The sequence below is a fragment of the Eufriesea mexicana genome, unplaced genomic scaffold (assembly GCF_001483705.2).
Source record: "Eufriesea mexicana isolate 0111107269 unplaced genomic scaffold, ASM148370v2 scaffold605, whole genome shotgun sequence".
Lineage (NCBI taxonomy): Eukaryota > Metazoa > Arthropoda > Insecta > Hymenoptera > Apidae > Eufriesea > Eufriesea mexicana.
In genome coordinates, this window is record NW_016908762.1 from 1 (window position 1) to 16,980 (window position 16,980).

At 29.9% G+C, this 16,980-nt stretch overlaps 4 protein-coding genes across 5 annotated transcripts in view; 1 reads left to right on the forward strand and 3 right to left on the reverse strand.

The window, feature by feature from the left end:
- Window positions 1-3,106: 3,106 nt before the first annotated feature.
- Gat-a (GABA neurotransmitter transporter-1A) lies at window positions 3,107-7,433 on the reverse strand. 2 transcript variants are annotated; one of them, XM_017898019.1, is made up of 9 exons: window positions 6,845-7,433; window positions 5,584-5,842; window positions 5,192-5,492; window positions 4,911-5,097; window positions 4,574-4,841; window positions 4,120-4,494; window positions 3,720-4,022; window positions 3,376-3,543; window positions 3,194-3,283 (listed from the first exon to the last, which is right to left on the reverse strand). In XM_017898019.1, exons 2-9 carry the CDS (start codon window positions 5,728-5,730, stop codon window positions 3,194-3,196), a joined length of 1,839 nt encoding a protein of 612 aa, XP_017753508.1. In that variant the 5' UTR covers window positions 5,731-5,842; window positions 6,845-7,433. The 2 variants fall into 2 exon arrangements, with proteins under 2 accessions (XP_017753509.1, XP_017753508.1); XM_017898020.1 differs by lacking the exon at window positions 6,845-7,433 and having other exon boundaries at window positions 3,107-3,283; window positions 5,584-5,730.
- A 1,716-nt stretch (window positions 7,434-9,149) lies between these two features.
- eIF3k (eukaryotic translation initiation factor 3 subunit K) lies at window positions 9,150-10,653 on the forward strand. Its single transcript, XM_017898027.1, has 4 exons — window positions 9,150-9,327; window positions 9,514-9,733; window positions 9,976-10,195; window positions 10,496-10,653. The coding sequence occupies exons 1-4, from the start codon at window positions 9,275-9,277 to the stop codon at window positions 10,651-10,653; spliced, it is 651 nt and encodes a 216-aa protein (XP_017753516.1). The 5' UTR covers window positions 9,150-9,274.
- A 1,183-nt stretch (window positions 10,654-11,836) lies between these two features.
- Window positions 11,837-13,655, reverse strand: Dnz1 (DNZDHHC/NEW1 zinc finger protein 11). Its single transcript, XM_017898026.1, has 4 exons — window positions 13,429-13,655; window positions 12,876-13,157; window positions 12,390-12,548; window positions 11,837-12,142 (listed from the first exon to the last, which is right to left on the reverse strand). Exons 1-4 carry the CDS (start codon window positions 13,539-13,541, stop codon window positions 11,869-11,871), a joined length of 828 nt encoding a protein of 275 aa, XP_017753515.1. The 5' UTR covers window positions 13,542-13,655; the 3' UTR covers window positions 11,837-11,868.
- A 772-nt stretch (window positions 13,656-14,427) lies between these two features.
- Window positions 14,428-16,980, reverse strand: part of Mo25 (calcium binding protein Mo25) — a 3,500-nt gene continuing 947 nt past the window's right edge. Inside the window, 6 exon segments of the mRNA XM_017898023.1 lie at window positions 14,428-14,808; window positions 14,889-14,993; window positions 15,078-15,242; window positions 15,321-15,489; window positions 15,716-15,945; window positions 15,999-16,120. Coding sequence (XP_017753512.1) covers window positions 14,626-14,808; window positions 14,889-14,993; window positions 15,078-15,242; window positions 15,321-15,489; window positions 15,716-15,945; window positions 15,999-16,100 — 954 coding nt within the window. The 5' untranslated portion in view covers window positions 16,101-16,120 and the 3' untranslated portion in view covers window positions 14,428-14,625.

The following is a 16,980-nucleotide window of genomic DNA, read 5'->3' on the forward strand; positions in this document are numbered from 1 at the left end:
CCTCTGCTTCTTTACCAAATGATAAAAGATTGAAGTCTCTGTAACAAAATTTTTCATTACAAATAATAATACTATCAGGCCTAAATTCTGCAAACATATATGATTTTTACTTTACCACTGCTGCTTTAGTTTTTGAACTGTCCTTTACTTCTGCACTTTTCTGTACTATTATTCTTGATATAATAACAGAAAATGGATTGTTCAATATTTTAGTTTTTATCAATCTTGGAGGATAAAGTAGTACATCATTCTACAAAAAAGGAGGAAATATTATACTGATATCAATTCTTGTTCTATTTTCTTGTAAACGTTAAATTTACCTCATCGACAAGTGCTTCTTCACTTTTAAACATGTTATATATAGATTCTCCAGTAACTTTACCAAAGATTGTATGTTTATTCCGCAATTCTGATGTAGAACTAAAAATAAAGAAGAATTGGGAACTATTGTCATCTTTTCCAGCATAAGCCATAGCAATTAAAATTACTCATGCTTGTAAGTCTCCTACAATAAAAAAAATCCTTTGTCAATAATATTTCATATCAAATCTCTAGTCATCTATAAATCAGTCAACCAAATGGTTCTTATCTCGAAAAATCGTCAGCAGGTAAGACATACCTTTTACCTCCTTTTGACATTTGCTTTATTGGCCCAATAAAGTCCATGCTCTGCCACAGCTCCATTATTCTTGCTGCTTCTATATTTTCCAAGTTCCCATAGATATTTCTACACATTTTTGCCTTAATGCAACATTTACACTCTATATTCAATTTATCTTTAGCTTTTATAACTATTACCAAGTGACCATTCTCCATCTCTTGAATGATCCTTATATTTTTTAGTGTTGTTTTATTTATTTCGACCACAATGTCACGTAGATTTAGACGCCCTCCAGGCGCAATCTATGTTTTTTTTACCTAATCCGAGCTTCGAGTTCAAAATCATTGATGACACTGATTTTCTTTGATTAGGTTACTAACTATTCGGCAGTGGAAAATTCATAAATTACTCAATATCTGTGATTAATTTATAACTACTATAATTGCATAGTAAAGGCAGATCCTTCAAGAATTTTCCAATATAATTTTAGATATAAATTTGTCCCTAATTAATTAATTATTAGTGATTATTGCATAGAGTGTTTGAATTGTTGTACATAGTGATAGTTTTTCATTAATTACTATCTTCTGCGCAATTAATTTATGAAACTTTATGCATGCATTATAAAAGTAATGTTCTTGCACATCTTCTCATATCATTTTTGATCACATTTTACTTCTCATTTAGTTCATAATTATATATTTTGACCAATGATCATGCTCGTCATTGTAATCAAATCACGCACGCCTTCAAATAATTATTAATAACATACAAATTAATATGAAATTATGAACGAAAATTAAATAAGGGTGTTGCTCAGAGTTTCAGCTGTCCGATGCAGCCTTAAAAGTTCATGAATTAATTACATAATCTTGGTAATTTGTGATTTTTCACTGCCGGGTATAATCTATCTTCTTCTACCGATTGCTGTCCTTGTATAGCACATGACGAAGTCTCAATTATAAGACGAATTACATAAATACATTAGAAAAACAGTACCTCTATGCATGTTTATATATTACTTTTGTTCATATTTCACTTTCAGTTTTGCTCATAATTAAGTATTTTAACAAAAAATCATGGCACTCGTTGTTAAGAAATCATATACACATTTAAATAATTATTGAAGGTATTATAGCTATATGAACGGGTTGCATTAGGGCATATTGAGTTTATTTATTAACAGGATTTTTATATTTTATTTATCATATCTCACGATATTATATATCATATTTTGCTGCGCCTTTTAGACGATACTTTTTCTTTAATCCTTTGCTATTTTCATAATAACATAAGAGGATATAAAGCAATTATACGTAAATAATATTTGCTATTAATTTTTTCAAAATTTTTTTCATTTCACGATGCATATTCCAAATGATTTAAACGAAAAGTTCAACGTGGTAATGATGAATAGGAGTACAGCTGGTAATTAGAATGTACGGTCGGTAAAATAGTGGTAAATTATTCTTTTTTTTTTTTAATTTATCTGGAATGGACCACACAGTGGAAGCATTACTACACCTTGATCTGGAGAACGAGACGGTGAAATATAATTATAATGTTTTTAGTATAATTGAAGATCGTGTTATAGTAGTATAATATATTATCTGATACTGTTAAAAGTGGCAAGACATAAAAGAAATATATATGTTACATTAACAAAAACAAGATAACTTTGTAATACTTCTCTTTATTTACCCAAAATTACGCCATACAGGTTCTTCTGTTTTATTTCTTTTTCTCACATGATTGAAATCCTTACTTTGCATGTTGTATTTTCTACGAGAAAAACATGTGTAACATATATAACTGCAACAGATACTATTAAAATCACTAGTTATAATAATTTTCAACTAAATATACTATGGATTTTACCAAAATAATTTTTAGATAGTCTTCAATTTCATCGAATATATATCAATAGTTATTCTTTCCCTAAAAAAAGGTTCAGCAATCAATTGAGCAGCAGAATATAATAATTATGGCAGCATAGATATGTGTAGTTTGTAATTAAATACAAAATGTGCAATAATTTTTGTTTATGGTACATGTCCGATATTGTTAAAATAAGTTAGCAGCTAGATCTGTAATTGGACTTACACGAATAGTTTAAAAATTTGGAACACTTATGAAGTACTTGAAATTTTTAATCTTAAAATCGATTTCTAAAATATAAAACATCAACGATTATTTTCTAAATGCATTTTTCTTGATGACTATTCGTGTATGCCAAAAATTTCTTGTACTTAGGCAAATTACTCTAAATGTACTTAAGCTAAAACTAAACATGGTTTCTGAACACTTTAGTTGTTTTGTATTTTATAGGAGCTCTTTTCTGATAAGAATCTAATAATTATTATCTAGACTATTTAAAAAGTTCATTTAAATAATACGAATTTTTTCGTAAACAGGAACACAACAGAAGTTCTTTTCGAATGAACGAGGGAAGTAATTTTGTACAAAAATTACACGAAATTAATAACGTTAAATGTTGTCCTAAGATTGTTATTCGTTAAATTAATGATAGTCAGAAGGTAGTAAAGATTAGAACAATAAATTCCGTTCAAGATCAAAATGAATCCGTGGCAGTTAAAGCGGTGTCAATTCGACCGATGGCTGACCCATTTTCATTCGTAGACTTGATACGTCGTCCTCTATTCGCACTAATAATTTATATTTCTAAACATAAAAGTATAAAAAACATAATGAAATATTTTATTACTCGAGAGATTTATAATAACTTAAAGTAAGAATAAATGTTTATTATTTACCGTTGACCTATCTCCTGGTGTTGTCATCCAAGCATAAATCATGTAACCAGGTATACAAAGCATCGAAGATAAAGCCGTCATCCAACCAAGAACATGCGACCACCATGGGTATTCATAATCTAAATATTTTACAGGTGTCCACTGTACGAGATTGAAGATAAAGACGCCCTATTAAAATATTCAGAAATTAAAACAAACACATGCTGATGATAAGTAAAAAATTAGATGTAGCTCTGTTTAGATTAAAAGACAAAATTAAAATTGATCGATAAAATAAAAAGCGAAAAGAAAGATACATAATATTTCTACTTCTTAATTTATGAAGAATGGTAAATCCTACTTACAACACAAATCATGGGAGTGGTAATAGTCCAACACAGTTTCCACCACATAAGAGGGTAATATCCTATCATGTCTCGTATGGCGTCATAGAATCGGTTAACACCAAAGGCCCAGCTTATTGAGATACACTCGAAAAAAATTAGGAAAAGAAGACAGAACCCAGATACTGCATACGAATCCAGGATTTGAAAGACATACATGCCACCTTGCGAAATGCAAGATAATCCGATAATGTAAGAAAGTACACAAACAATTGCAATAAAGAGTTCTTTACGCCGACGAAGCAATTGTGGCCATTCGTCCACCTTGAATTTTAAATGGTTAAACATACATTTTTTTTTGTAAAAACTTGAAAACCGGTTATTAGATGTTCGCGAAGGAGATCTAAAGTATAGTACTCACCATAGCAGTGATAAACCCTTCCATGGTACAAAACTGAGAATCTAAACCTATAAGAAGAAGCATAAAGAAAAAGAGGCAAGACCATAGAGGTGCTCCAGGAAGCTGAAGAACTGCAGAAGGATATGCTAAGAAAGCTAATCCTGGACCGGAAGCAGCAACTTCTGCGACAGGTTTTTGTTGTTCGTGTGCCATGAAGCCTACTACCGAAAATATGACGAAACCGGCGAACATGCTCGTTGAAGAATTCACCGAACAAACAATTAGAGCGTCTTTATAAACATTATTCGTAAATTTGTTGTAACTACCGAGCGCTACTAATGTACCCAAACCTAGCCCGTATGAAAAGAAAATTTGAGTAACAGCGTCTATCCATACCTACGAAGTTTAATAAGCTATTACTAAAAACAATGATCAAAAAGGGAATGATTGTTATGATATAACTATAAACGTGTACCTCGGATTCTTTTAGCTTAGAAAGATTTGGACTAATGTAAAAGCGTATGCCTTCCATAGCTCCAGGTAATGTAATTCCGCGAATCAGAAGGATCGTCAGTAGAACATAAGGAAATAAGGAGGTGAAGTACACCACCTTTCCGGTCCACTTGACACCTTTCCAAATGCAAAAATAGCAAAGGATCCAAACCAAAAGAAGGGTACCAGCTAACTCCCAACGAATGTTGCCCACGTATTCGACTCCTTCACTGATTTGAAGTGCTCGACGTCTGGAAAATAGTATTTTGCACGATTAAACGAATTCTTAATATCGTTATTACTTATTTAATTGAACTTACTCCCAAAATTCTTTTACCGGATCAGTAAGCTCTGTGATTGTCATATTGACGTCATTGACGGAGCATATCTTAACATAACGATGGTGTTGTATGATATACTTATTCCAACATAACAGTGAACCTCTGTCGTAGGGGTTTACGCAGTTCCTTGTGTTCCAGTAATTATTACAGCTTCCCCATGGCAATTCTGATTAAATATCAGGATATCGATACATTCGCTCAATTATTACTGTTAAATTTATTTCTATTTTGCATAAAATTAAACGTGCAATTCAACTAACCACTGCGCATAGACATAAAGAAGTAGAAAATGGCCCAAGCGAGGATAACGATGTAATACACATTCATCCAACAGGACATGACAGCGGCAGCGTATCCAATACCTTTAAAAAGGGGTGCTATTTTGAATACACCGAGACCGCCAACTGTGAGCATTTGACCGAGAGCTAGTTCCATAAAAAACATTGGAATCCCGGCAAGAACTAGCGTCAGAAAGTATGGGATTAAAAATGCACCGCCACCGTTCTTGTAACAGAGATATGGAAATCTCCAGACATTTCCCAGACCAATTGCTAAACCAACCTTTAGATCAAATTTAATTAGTAACATTAATATTGAATATTCCAAATGTGAAACAAATAAGAAATGATAATATTGTAATCGATAAAGTTACCACGCTTAAAATGAAATCTAGCTTGGTGCTCCATGTACCACGTTCTGGCAATGGCTTCGTTTTATTCGAGTTCGATGTTAGATTCAATGCGGTTTTGTCAGGATTTTCAGAATCCGCGAGTTCCGGTTCTCTCGATGCTTTCGTCATTTTCGTCAATTTTTTCCGCTCACCGTGAAAAGGTTCCCTCGTTTTCGATGACCTCTCTCGCGTGTTCCTGTACTGGTCACGGCGGAACTACCGCGAAGACATAACAGTGTTTCTGTCAACAATGAAACGTGTCAAAATTTATTCATTCGTATTTATATCATAGAATATTTATCAAGTTCATATGAGAGAGGATTTTAAACTCTACTTTAGAAAGAAACATCCAAGGTTCGCTAAAAGGACGTAGTTTGCAGAGAATGAGTTTGACCGAGTTCTTTTTCCGGAACCGGATACGATTTGCACTTTGTCACGTGGAAAATCTACGGAAGATTATTACACTTCGAAATTCAAGGATACCACCAGCTCAGTGGAAAACGTTAAATCAGTGACTGTACGAAATCTAGGTCCTAGCATATCGCCAGTACGAAAAGTTTCGAAAGTTATACTACGTTACCCTATGATAACAAGTATTTCAGAATTAACAGAAATTGATTTAAACGGATACTTCGATTACAGAACCGATATTAGATAATGCTTCGTGGTTTTTAAGTTTCGAAGATTTACTCCTTTCAATGGAGTATAGAGTATGGAGTATAGAATGGACCAAGAACGAAACAAAGGACGGCGTAGTTTCTGACAACAAGATGAATAAGAAGAAATTAAGGCGTAAAAGTAGTATCGATGCAGTCCGGTTAAATACGAATGTCCGGCTGGGGATCCCTGTAATGAATATCCGCGTTCCCCCAAAGCTCATCCTTCCCCGACCCCTTCGCGGCCGATCTATTGCCTGGCTCCCTCTTCCTCTTCCACGCTCATAAAAAACAGCTATATTCTAATTAGCCGAGAATGCGCTGTTCCGCATAACCGACATTGCTATGATCTTGAATTTCTCGCTTACTCTTAATTAAATCCTCGCTAAGTTCGCAATTCAACTTCCTTCCGCGATTCTTCCTTTTATAGACTGGACTTGGTTTCTCGGTCAATGACGCGCTTGGGAATGTCAAGTTACTCGCACGTGTTACATGTTCCCAGTACTACTTTTTTCTTTTCTTTTTTTTTTTCTATCTTTTTTCTCTCCAATAAATTATTTCGCGAAATAAAATAGCTTTATACAAACCTAACTGTGGCCAATTATCGATCTCACGACACTGTGTCAGCAGTTCAAAAATTGCGCTCCCGTAGTCACCGTGCTTCCCTCTCGTAAATTTCCGGTAACTCGTAAGGAGAACAGAAATAAAGAAGTAACCGCGCGAAATAGAAACGCAGATTTAATAGAACTTTCTCAAGGATCGAATACCGTATGCACTGCACTGCACACTCTTGATCCTTCACGCAGCAACTCGATCGGGTTGAATAAACGGCATTTCCGAAATGAAACGAGTCCTCGAAACAAAAGAGCGTAACACTTTAATTTGGCAAAACTACGATCCGGCAAAGTGGTATTTAACGATTAAAAGTCGATCGTCTCTCTCAAAAGAAGTTCTCTTGATCCTGGCGGTTCTAGCGATGTTACGATCATCGATTACTATGTACAATCTACGTGAATAACGAGGACGTTGCAACAGTTCGTTTTTTCCACCCTTGATTTCTATCTTTTCTCTCAACTTTTTTGTCTGTCTTGGATGTTGATGTCTAAAAGACGACGTATATCTGAGAGACGATGCGAATGCTCAGCCGGCCCGCTCAGAACTGGAATCAGGAGTTCACTTTCGACAGCGAACTAGCTGAAATATTGGGAGTACAAAATCAGGGGATCCCCCTTTTCCTTTTTTTCCCCCGGTCCACCCTTGCCGTTTACATCGGTGTCATGCGTTTATTCCGCGCGCGCGCTCACTCGTGCCTGCTCGCGCGTACGAAGCAAGAGGGGACGAGGAAAACAAGGAGAAAGAGGGTCACCAAGATCGCAACAGTATATCATCATCAAGTTGACGGCTATCTCGACGATGCTGTGCTCTTTACTGTCACTGTTCAGATGCACGTACACATCTATTTATTTTCTTTAGTACATTGATGATTTTCCAATTCTAGCTTGAGATTCCACTCCGTCTGTCAATTGAAGTGCGTGAATTTGAGATACTTGGTCTTAAAACACAGCGGAAACAGGAATTCTCTAAAAATGAAAAGGAAGCTATATCATGTATCGCGTATATGTATATTAATTGCAATTCCTTTTATTAATTAAACAGCATATTCTCAAGATAAGACATTATTTGTAAAGATTTTTGTTATTCACAAAATAGCGATTTCAAATATTTTTATAGCTATCGAACACTTACCGATATCAAGTTTCCCGCGTTATTATCCTTATTATGAAAATTGCCTCGATATAGTATAACAAATATGCAAGTTTCTGTACTTTCTGACAAAATGAAAGAGTGCGATAAAGTAGGTGAGCAAGACTAGGAAGCTAGTATATCCGGAGGGTTCACGTGACACCGATCTATCGCTACATCCGTTCTGGGTACACTCCGTAATATAGATCATCAGGATGATCGACATTAACTCACACAAATTCTGAAACATCTATTATAGATATAAATCACTCTTCGATCTATGAAATTAAACAACTATTGAAATAAATAAAAGAATAGTTTTTTAAATTTTATAATTAATTTTTTGTCCAGTACACAAAAATTAGTATCCATGAAAGTTTTACTAACTATATTGAAAAAGTGATCTTTCATTGTAAGCAAGGGATTCGATATATGCTGTTTAAATTTTTACAATTTTTTCACGAAACAGGAAATTTTAGTCTAACTAATTTTTATACCTTACATGGCGCGCGCATGCATGCGATTTGATTGCTCGTTAACGGTTAGCACGGCAGAGGGGAGCATCCCCAATGACTAGAGGATGTACGGGAAGTGGCGCGGGAACCACGTTAAGAATTACTTTGCGGGTCACATCTCTTTTTACGAATTGAATTACCACAAAGTACGTTAAAATTACTAATACCATTAGTCAGTGAAAACAAAATGCATATTATACAAAAAATATAAAAACCTAATAACAGACAAGTGAAAAACAGTATAAAATCCAAAATAAAATTATTATATTTGAAATACTGATTAAATAACATTTCTTATTAAATTCATACTTCTTGTAAAACGTTGACTTAAAAACAATAAAACATGCATGTGCTGTTGTAATTCTATTAAATTTTTCTTTCAACTGTACACAAAATTAAATTAAAATTTTATCTAAGTGATAGATGATATATTAACAAATTATAAATCGTTCTATTTTTTATATTTAATATGCATGAAATAAAGATATTAATATTTTCGCTGTGTGTAGAAAAAATTCTTTATTATTGTTTTGTATTTTAATTATGAAATAAATAGCACTTAAATTTTCTTTTTTAGAAAAATTGTTATAGGTTGGTACCAGTTTATATTATCAAATTTGGCAGCCTTGTAAACTCTGATATTATATGTGAGAGTGATTACGTTTTCTAACCTAACAGAATATTTTCTTTGGAAATTAAGAAATAATTTACTATTCAATTTACAATAAATAGTTAAAAAAATAATTTTTCTTAACTATAATGGCTGAAGCAATGCGTCAAACCGTGGCTGGAATGTTGAAAGGCATTGAAAGGTTTGCATTATTCATGATTTAAATGTTTCTTCTACATAATTTACTTTAATAATACAAAAAGTACTTGAAAATTAAATATATTTTTAATTATTAGTTTCTTTTACAATTTCTTGTCATTATTATCGTATAATATATCATAATCATACATCTCCGTTTTATATTTTAATTGAATAAAATAAATTTCAGATATAACCCAGATCATTTAGCAACTCTTGAAAAATATGTTGAAATACAATCAAGAGAAAATGCGTATGACTTAGAGGCTAATTTAGCAGTCTTAAAATTATATCAATTAAATCCACATAGATTTAACATGGATATTACATGTCAAATATTGTTAAAGGCTTTAACCAATCTTCCTCATACTGATTTTGTTCTTTGTAAATGTCTTCTCAGTGAACGAATTGTAAGATATTCATTTAAATCTGCTTTATATATTTTCATTATCAAATACTTTTATTCAATAGTATAAATGTTCATCAAGCATAATTTTGATAAAGCAACACATAATTACAATATGTGAAATATCATTTTATATAAAATACATATAATTTCTTATTCATATTTTTTACATAAATATTTTATTAATCATCATCTATGTTTTATTCATATGTAAATTGATTAATAAATTACAAATTATTTTTTCAGATGCAAGAAAGTCCTATTAATCAAATTATGTATTTGGCAGACATTTTAGAACAATGTAATTTCCAACATTTTTGGGATAGAGTTCTTTCCATGTCTGATCTCTGTGATAGAATTGTCGGATTCCAAGATTCTATAAGAAAATTTGTTTGCCATGTAGTAGGAATTACATTTCAGACAATAGATAAAAACCTGTTAGCACAACTTCTTGGAGGAGTTGATGGTAATTTTATTTTTTGAATATTTACAAAGGATATTTTGCTAAAATAGTAAATTAAACAAAATAGTTATTTTTAAATAAAATAAGTCTGTTAAGGTAGTTTAACAAAAACTTATAAACTAACCTTATCAAATCAATGTTGTTAATATATTTTAACACCTATTAATATTATTATTAATATTATATACATTTTTCAAGTACAATAATATATTCAAATAAGAAAAATTTGTTCTTTAAATACTACTTGTTAAACTACCTTAAAACACATAAATACAAATTTAATAATAATGTAATTTATTTTAGATATTACATTAAAACATTGGGTAAAAAAATATGGATGGAAAGAAGAAAGCAAATCCATTATTTTTATCGCTAATCAAGATGAAAATATTAAGACAAAAAATATTACAGAAAAAATAGATTTTGAAAATGTTGCTGGCTTAATGGCTGCTTGTCTCTAAAACTTATATCATATATAAGTACTATGGAAAACAAAATAAATTTTTTGCCTTTTTAATACTACAATACCTTTTATGTATAGTAATTTCATAATAAATATAAATATCATAAAAAAAATATACATTTTGTCAATTTAAATACAACTGAATTTTATCAGTGTTTTTTCAAAATTCAAGACTAGTATTGAATTCTACATATATTGGAATATTTCACAAAACACATTAAACATATGCATTCATGAAATTTTATGAAAGATATACCGAAACATCTGTTTACATGCACAATTTTGCAAGCTTCACTAAGATTTTGTTTGCTATTCATTCATAAATATTACATTCAATACAAGTACTAGTGCTTAATTCAATAACATGAATATTAAACTTGAAAATATATTTAAATTTATGTAATTGTATGGAATGACTCATAAAGGGATACTAAAATATATATATAGATTTAATGATTTATAAACTGTAGTTAAATGTAATCTACTAAAGAATTAAGTAATAATTTAAAAGCACTAATATAAAGTTTGTACAAGTTTAAATTATTAAATATATTTTTTTCTACATTTTCCTTTTCAATTATATACCGAAACATCTGTTTACATGCACAATTTTGCAAGCTTCACTAAGATTTTGTTTGCTATTCATTCATAAATATTACATTCAATACAAGTACTAGTGCTTAATTCAATAACATGAATATTAAACTTGAAAATATATTTAAATTTATGTAATTGTATGGAATGACTCATAAAGGGATACTAAAATATATATATAGATTTAATGATTTATAAACTGTAGTTAAATGTAATCTACTAAAGAATTAAGTAATAATTTAAAAGCACTAATATAAAGTTTGTACAAGTTTAAATTTTAAAATATATTTTTTTCTACATTTTCCTTTTCAACTTTGGTAACTTAATATAATAAATATTAAAACAAATTTTGTTAAAAAACTAAAAATTAATAAAAAAATAAAATTGCTGTAAGCTTTCTACTTCTAGATAATACAATGTTTTTAATCACATTTAAGTATTACAGGTAAAGAATTATATGTTAACCTTCTTTTTTCAAATATTATAATATATAATATTTTAATTCTACACAAATTGGAATTAGATATAATGGAAATCTTTTTAAACATATAAAAAAATATTGATGACAAATAAAGCCAGGAGAAATTATTCACTCCTCAATATGTGATCAAGTATTCATTTAAACTTCATGATCTATCAGGTACGCATCTTTTCGGAAAGTATAACGTGGTGGGTTTTGGCAAGGAAACATCCATAAAATTGGATGACTCTTACCACAAACCTGAGAAAGTAATACCAAAGTACGTGAACTGTTTCTTTTATAATGGTGATTATTCTGCATATGTTCCATTATGTTTTCTTCTTCCAGGATACCTTGAAATTGGTCTACCAGCATTATGATGACAAACATGCCAAACAGTGCTGATTCCAATACCAATATAACGCAGTGTAAGCTGCAGAAAAAAACTTCTCTATTAATTTCATTTTTCCTGGCAACCTATTTCTGTTTATATCAAATAATTTCCTGAGTTAAATAAATTTGTGTAAAATTAAATGTTATATAAGAAAAGATTTTTAATTACTACTTGATCTTCTTTTTACAATTTACCTTTTTTTTTTTAAATAGAAATTTAATAAATTTTAATAATTATGATAGCAATTGCTTTGTTTATAATAATTAAATATATGAAGTACACATACATGCGACTCTGTTTGACAGCTATGTCATTACTGCATATGGAACATTCTAAAATCCATGAGGTTATCACCAAACCTAATGCATACAGGGCCAATATTCCAACATAGACCAGGAATTGAATAAAATACATTTGGTTTCGTTCTCCAACACAGTTGTTTATCCTTTGAGCAACATCGTAAATAAACTTATTGTCATAGATATTATAGAAAATGTAACATTCAGAAAAGAATATCATTAAAGTATGTAAACCTTTGGTACAAGAATAAATATTTTTTAAAAATAACAAAAAATTTTTATATGGAAAAATTTATAAAAATAATTGTATTAAAAAGACATTATAAAACCTAAAAGTTAAAAAAGATATGATACAATAAAGAATAAATAAAAGTAAAGATTGACTGTTAATGCAAATTGCATATTCTTTAAGTAAATTTAATATTTGTATCTGTTCTCAAACATATTGTATGTTCCTATAAATTATAGCATACCATGGACAGTGATGATCCATTTTCCTAACACATCGTTTACAAATTCTACAGTGATATGCTTTAGGAGGCCTATATGTTTCACATCTAGTACAAACAGTCCATCTGTCTCTTTCATCACATTCAATTTTTGTTTCTGTATTATCTGTATGAATATCAGAAAAATCCATACGACTTTGAAGTAGTGGTACAACACCAGGATCACTGCAGATTGCCTTCAAATGTGACATTACCAATAATAATACAACGGTGTTGAAAGTCACAACATGAAAGGGTCCCCATAAACTGTATATAATAATATACAAAAATGTATTAATCATAAATTAGTACATAATTATTACAAGTGCTTTTCCTGAAGTTGCATTTTTAATTACAGTAAAAGTGCAATAATATAATAAAATGAAAAAAAAAACATCCCATTAATACTTAATCAAATTAAAAAATTGAAATACACACATCCATAGTGGTATAAAATTTATGCAAAACTAATTTTGTACAAATAAATATAAAACTATAGATAAATAGGATTACAAATATAGAAAATTATTAAATGCACCTGTCTTGTAAACTATGCAGAATAACCCAACGTACGACGACGTAATCTGCATAGAAGAGAGCAACATACGTAATTATGATACACACAATCCCACAAGGGTCTTTTACAAACATTTTTATTTATTCCATATTCTTTACTAGTAAATATATCAGCTATGGTCATAGATCAAAATGATTTCATGTAATTTCGCTCTTCATTGAATTTACATTGCACGAATTCAATTTAATTTTTTTTAGTTCCATTTAAATTTAAATCTTTTTATTTTACAATTGCACTGAAACACCAAGTCAAAACGTATTTACAAACAAAAAGTAGATTTGTTTCATTAAATATTAAAACATTAACACAAATATTAGGTTTTCTGAACAATCTGATCGCTATTGACTAACCTAAACTGACCTCCATGATATTGCTGTCATTAAATAACCACGTGACACCCCCTACTATTTCAATGTATATTTTTTCCTAATTAGAAATGTATATTTTAGATCCTCCATTAACATTATAATTTTTAATAATTAAATACCGTTCAACATAACAAACATAACTTAATAATAATAGATTTTCAATAATGATTACATAATATTTTTATCTCTATAAATTTAGAACTAAAATATTAGATTTGCTTGTTTTCTTTAACAATATTTTGTAATATAAAATACAATAACAAATATTAGGCAGCATAATTACAATAGTATAAAGTAATACAATAATTATATTAAGAAATTAATATCAACTTCAAGATGAAATATTTCTTTTTAAATATTATTTACTTTAATTGAATATTCAAGTGGAAATATATGAACGTGGCACAGAATCGCTTTGTGTAAATATACAATAATACGTAATTAAACGAAAACTTTATTTACAGAACTACTCGCAAATAAAAGTAATAGCGATGATGATGATAATAATAATAATAATATTAATAATAATAATGATAATAATAACAATAATAATATTAATAATAATATTAATAATAATAATAATAATTAATCATAATCGAGTCATTATGAATCGATCAACGATAACTATAACAAGTGAAAGAAAGGGACAGTAAAAGACAGAAAGATAGGAAGAAAATAATGGTAGTTCGCTACATCGGTGACTGTGATGGTGTAACAGTAGCAACAGCAGCTGAATAGACTTCAATAGTAGTAGTTAACGGTAGCTGTAGCAATAACTTGTATTTTGGACTTAATTTTCATGTACAGACTTAAGTTCTTTAATCTGCTTAATAAGGTACGCCTTCTCATCGTTGAACTGTTCGTCTTCGGAACGATCAGTGTGGAAGCGCGTTAGGAATTCGATTAATTTTTCCTGGTTGCGCAATAATATGTCTAGAATCGGTTTCGGTTTATTTGGATTCGCCACAAACACCTAACAAGTTACATATAAATTATTTTAAGTATTTTTTTGAATTTAAGTAACAATAACGATTCTAAAGTATGTAAATATACCTTAAAAACATGAAACGCTTCAAATTGAATATTACGTGACTTTTCTTTGAGCATATTCATCATTAATTTCAGATTATCGGGATTTGAAATATATCGTGTCATTACCTGAAATTTGAAGATTGTCAGATTGACGTGTTCTTAAACACATAAATATACATGGAAAATTTAACGATTAATAATTATACATACGGTAAAATTGTGTCTATCAAGTAAAAGTTCCCCTAGCAGTTTCAAACTCTGTCGTCGCGTAACATAGTTTTCTGAATTCAATAACCTTTGATAATGAGAGAAAACTTTATCGTAATTAATTTCTAAAAATTCAGCGCTCAGTATTTTATGCCTGGTAAGTAATTCCTAAAAACCAACGTACCGGATGCACCAAGAGTATGCTTTACTTTAAGTACGATATATCATGCGCTTATCATCGCTTACTTTGAACGTAGAAAACGCGTCAGAAGCTATGTCGAAAGTAGACACTTCAACGTATCTGAAAAAATTGTAAAAGTCGTCCGAATAGATCATGATTTTTGCCAAGGCCTCATATCTTGCACACTCTCTTAACATAGTGCCACAGTTTAAAGCAATGTCTTGGTGTTCATACCTGTAATTATAAAATAAATTGTAGAATAATATAATTGTTTAATAATAAAATTATTAAAATATATAAAATATATTTTAATAACATTTACATATAAAAAACTGTATACTTTTAATCAAAAATTATTTTAACAATATTACTTAGTTAATATAAGAAATGAAATAAATAAAACAGGAATATTTTTTTCAAAAAAGAGGAAGTTTAAAATGAATGGTGTTTAAAAACTTACCCAGACATAAGGGTAAATAATATTTCTGGTTTAGTACATATGTATTCTACTGTTGGAGATCTGGTTCAATCTATACGACTAAGATTTTGCACAAGTAAAAGCAACAAATTACTATTATACAATTCTTGGGCCAATTGGGCAACAACGATATCTGCCTGAGGCTCTGTTTCTGCTGTTCCATACAGCATATTTTTTATATGTACCAAATTTTTACTGACATCTTCTTGAGCCTAAAAATGAACGTATTGCGTCATAGAAACCGAAATATGTCCTTACAACATACCTTTTCTACCTTCTTATCACCACGCTCCAATGCATTTACTGCCTCCTTAAGAGCTTTCACCACCTCCGCCGGACTCTTTTGAGACTTTCCGAACAGAGGCATGTTTTTCACAATGTACAGACCTTATGGAATATATAGAAACAATAAAAGAATGTTAGCTATTTTATTCTGGAAAATACTATGTGTAAGCTATATTTGATACAATAAAATATTATGAAGTATGGTTGCATATAACCATTATCATATAAATTCTAAACATAAAAAATTTATTTTAGCATTTTACATACAGAAATATAATATAATTAAAATAAAGGTAAGTAAAAAAATCACATGAGATTTTAATGAAAAATTACGTGATTTAATTGCTGTAAAAGAACATGCTCCAATTTCTAAATGAAAAAAGATCATACATAAAACTTCTCATGTTCCAAAATTATAACAACCAAATTTTCATATATATTCAAGAATTCCTATACAAGAAATTTTGTACAATATATTCTTTGAAAATGTTTTTTCATATGTTAAAAGATTCGCAATAAATGATATTAAACAGATTTCTTCAGGTTATATCTGTAGACGTAAATGTCAAATTTGTTACTTTCTACCACCTATTATCATCAAACATGATTTTATAAATATTAATCTGTGTTTGTTCTTTTTTTCGAAAGTATACATCAGATTTAACCTAGAAATTTTGACTTCCATAGAATCGTAATTAAAAATTCAAAAAAATGATTTAAAAAAATAATTGAACCGAGAAACACTGCAAGAAATATGCCGAATGAAATAGTTGCAACAAAAATGGAGGTCGTATATCAAGTCGATCAACAATACAATGACGATAGAAAGGTTCAGGTAAAAAAAAAAGAAATCAACAAAGCGATACAAGATTTATATGTGTTTGTAGGGAAGATGAATAATATAAAATAAAAATTCAACAACTTAAAAAGGCTAGAAGAAGTCTAGTTGCAATTTGAAAGAG

Excerpts from the sequence above, each read along its gene's own strand:
- Gat-a (XM_017898020.1), bottom strand. The coding sequence starts at position 5,730 with ATGACGAAAGCATCGAGAGAACCGGAACTCGCGGATTCTGAAAATCCT. Across the intron at positions 5,098-5,191 it reads CTTTATGTCTATGCGCAGTG|AATTGCCATGGGGAAGCTGT; the intron begins GTTAGTTGAATT and ends ATATTTAATCAG. Across the intron at positions 4,842-4,910 it reads CCGGTAAAAGAATTTTGGGA|ACGTCGAGCACTTCAAATCA; the intron begins GTAAGTTCAATT and ends ACTATTTTCCAG.
- eIF3k (XM_017898027.1), top strand. The coding sequence starts at position 9,275 with ATGGCTGAAGCAATGCGTCAAACCGTGGCTGGAATGTTGAAAGGCATT. Across the intron at positions 9,328-9,513 it reads ATGTTGAAAGGCATTGAAAG|ATATAACCCAGATCATTTAG; the intron begins GTTTGCATTATT and ends AATAAATTTCAG. Across the intron at positions 9,734-9,975 it reads GTCTTCTCAGTGAACGAATT|ATGCAAGAAAGTCCTATTAA; the intron begins GTAAGATATTCA and ends TTATTTTTTCAG.
- Dnz1 (XM_017898026.1), bottom strand. The coding sequence starts at position 13,541 with ATGTTTGTAAAAGACCCTTGTGGGATTGTGTGTATCATAATTACGTAT. Across the intron at positions 13,158-13,428 it reads CTGCATAGTTTACAAGACAG|TTTATGGGGACCCTTTCATG; the intron begins GTGCATTTAATA and ends TATTATATACAG. Across the intron at positions 12,143-12,389 it reads GCTGTCAAACAGAGTCGCAT|CTTACACTGCGTTATATTGG; the intron begins GTATGTGTACTT and ends TTTTTTCTGCAG.